Source organism: Balaenoptera borealis (genome assembly GCF_965194805.1).
Source record: "Balaenoptera borealis genome assembly, chromosome: 8".
In the NCBI taxonomy this organism is placed as follows: Eukaryota; Metazoa; Chordata; class Mammalia; order Artiodactyla; family Balaenopteridae; genus Balaenoptera; species Balaenoptera borealis.
The window spans coordinates 110445677-110447493 of NC_138865.1; the positions used below are offsets into that span (position 1 = coordinate 110445677).

The 1817-nt window shown below is 54.3% G+C and overlaps 1 protein-coding gene across 1 annotated transcript; it reads left to right on the forward strand.

The window, feature by feature from the left end:
• On the forward strand, positions 1–989 carry OR1K1 (olfactory receptor family 1 subfamily K member 1). Its single transcript, XM_082403353.1, is given in 2 exon segments — positions 1–273; positions 276–989. Coding segments are annotated over 2 exon segments (948 nt in total). The 5' UTR covers positions 1–14; the 3' UTR covers positions 965–989.
• The last annotated feature ends 828 nt before the right edge of the window (positions 990–1817 follow it).

The following is a 1817-nucleotide window of genomic DNA, read 5'->3' on the forward strand; positions in this document are numbered from 1 at the left end:
GGAGCAGCCCAGCCATGGATGCTGCCAATGAGACTTCAGAAGGAGCCGCATTCACCCTACTGGGACTAACAACAAGTCCCGGACAGCGGCAGCCTCTCTTTGTCCTATTTTTGGTCCTGTATTTGGCGGGCATCCTGGGTAATGGACTCATTGTGGCCATCATCCGAGCCAGTCCAACCCTTCATGCACCCATATACTTCCTGCTGGCCCATCTGTCCTTTGCTGACCTCTGCTTTACCACCATCACTGTACCCAAGCTGTTGGCCAACCTGATGGCCATGACCGCTCCATCTCCCTGGCTGGCTGCCTGACCCAAATGTACTTCTTCTTTGCCCTGGGTGTAACTGACAGCTGCCTGCTGGCTGCCATGGCCTATGACCACTACGTGGCCATCCGGCACCCCCTCCACTATGCCATGAGGATGTCCCGGGCCGTGTGCACAGCCCTGGTGGGGACTGCGTGGCTCGTGTCCCGTGTCCACTCCCTCCTGCATATCCTGCCTATGGCCCACCTGTCCTTCTGTGCCTCCCACCAAGTGCCCCACTTCTTCTGTGACCACCAGCCTCTCTTAAGGCTCTCGTGCTCCGACACCCGCCACATCCAGCTCCTCGTCTTCACCGAGGGTGCCGCGGTGGTAGTCACTCCCTTCCTGCTCATTCTTGCCTCCTGCAGGGCCATCGCAGCTGCGGTGCTCCAGCTGCCCTCAGCCACGGGGAAGCTCCGGGCTGTGTCCACCTGTGGCTCCCACCTGGCCATGGTGGGCCGCTTCTACAGGACAGTCATTGCTGTCTACTTCCAGCCCATGTCCCGATATGAGGCCGAGCGGGGCCGAGTGGCCAGCGTCATGTACACTGTCATCACGCCTATGCTGAACCCTGTCATCTACAGTCTCCGGAATCGCGATGTGCAGGGGGTGCTCAGAGCCCTTTTCACTCGGCAAAGGATCTCAGCTGGTGACTCCTGAGGCCTGGACCCCACCAAGGATGGACTGCGTCCCTCACTGGGTGAAGATCTCAGCTGATGACTCCTGAGGCCTGGACCCCACCAAGGACGGACGGCATCTCCCACAGTGACATTCATGAATGCGATCATCCGCTCTGTGCTTTTCCCAAAACCGTAATAATGGAGATCCCTTTCCGAGTGCTACCGTAAAGCAGATCCTTGCCCGATCTGATTTCATTCCACAACAACCAGGCAAGCAGATTTTATGACCCAGTTTCATAGACAAGGAAACTGGGGCTCAAAGTTAGATTTGACCTTCCTAAGTTTACACCATTTTTAGGTGGCAAAACCTGGGCCCTTTCGGCCACATCATGCCCTCTCCTAACAGTCACTCCCAGGCATTTGGGGAGCATGCATGCTACCACTTTCTGCTGTATACGGCTTAAAGCTATACGGGAGGCTATGCCACCCAGGTCTTGCTCTGGGGAATTGGCACTTTGTTTTCCATCACATCACCATGTTTTCTCAAAAGACTGACTTCTTCTCAACTGTCTGAGACAGAGACAAAAATTCACATACCCATGTGTCAGGGGTTGACCTCACCCAGTGAACCCAGTTTGGCACATAGGAGGCACTCTGGGAATCTGAGATGAATAAATGACTGTATTTTTTATGTTCGTGAGTACTTAGAAGCTGTCCACTTGTTTAACCCTTTGTTCTTGTACTTGTTTGCTGTGGTGCTGCCCGTTCAGCTACCCCTGGCATTCTGTGCTAGGAGCACGCTTTAGGCATGAACCGTAAATCAATAAATTGAATCAAATTAATCAAGGCAGAGAAGGGACGGGGCACGGGTATTAGGGGCAGATGGAAGAGGT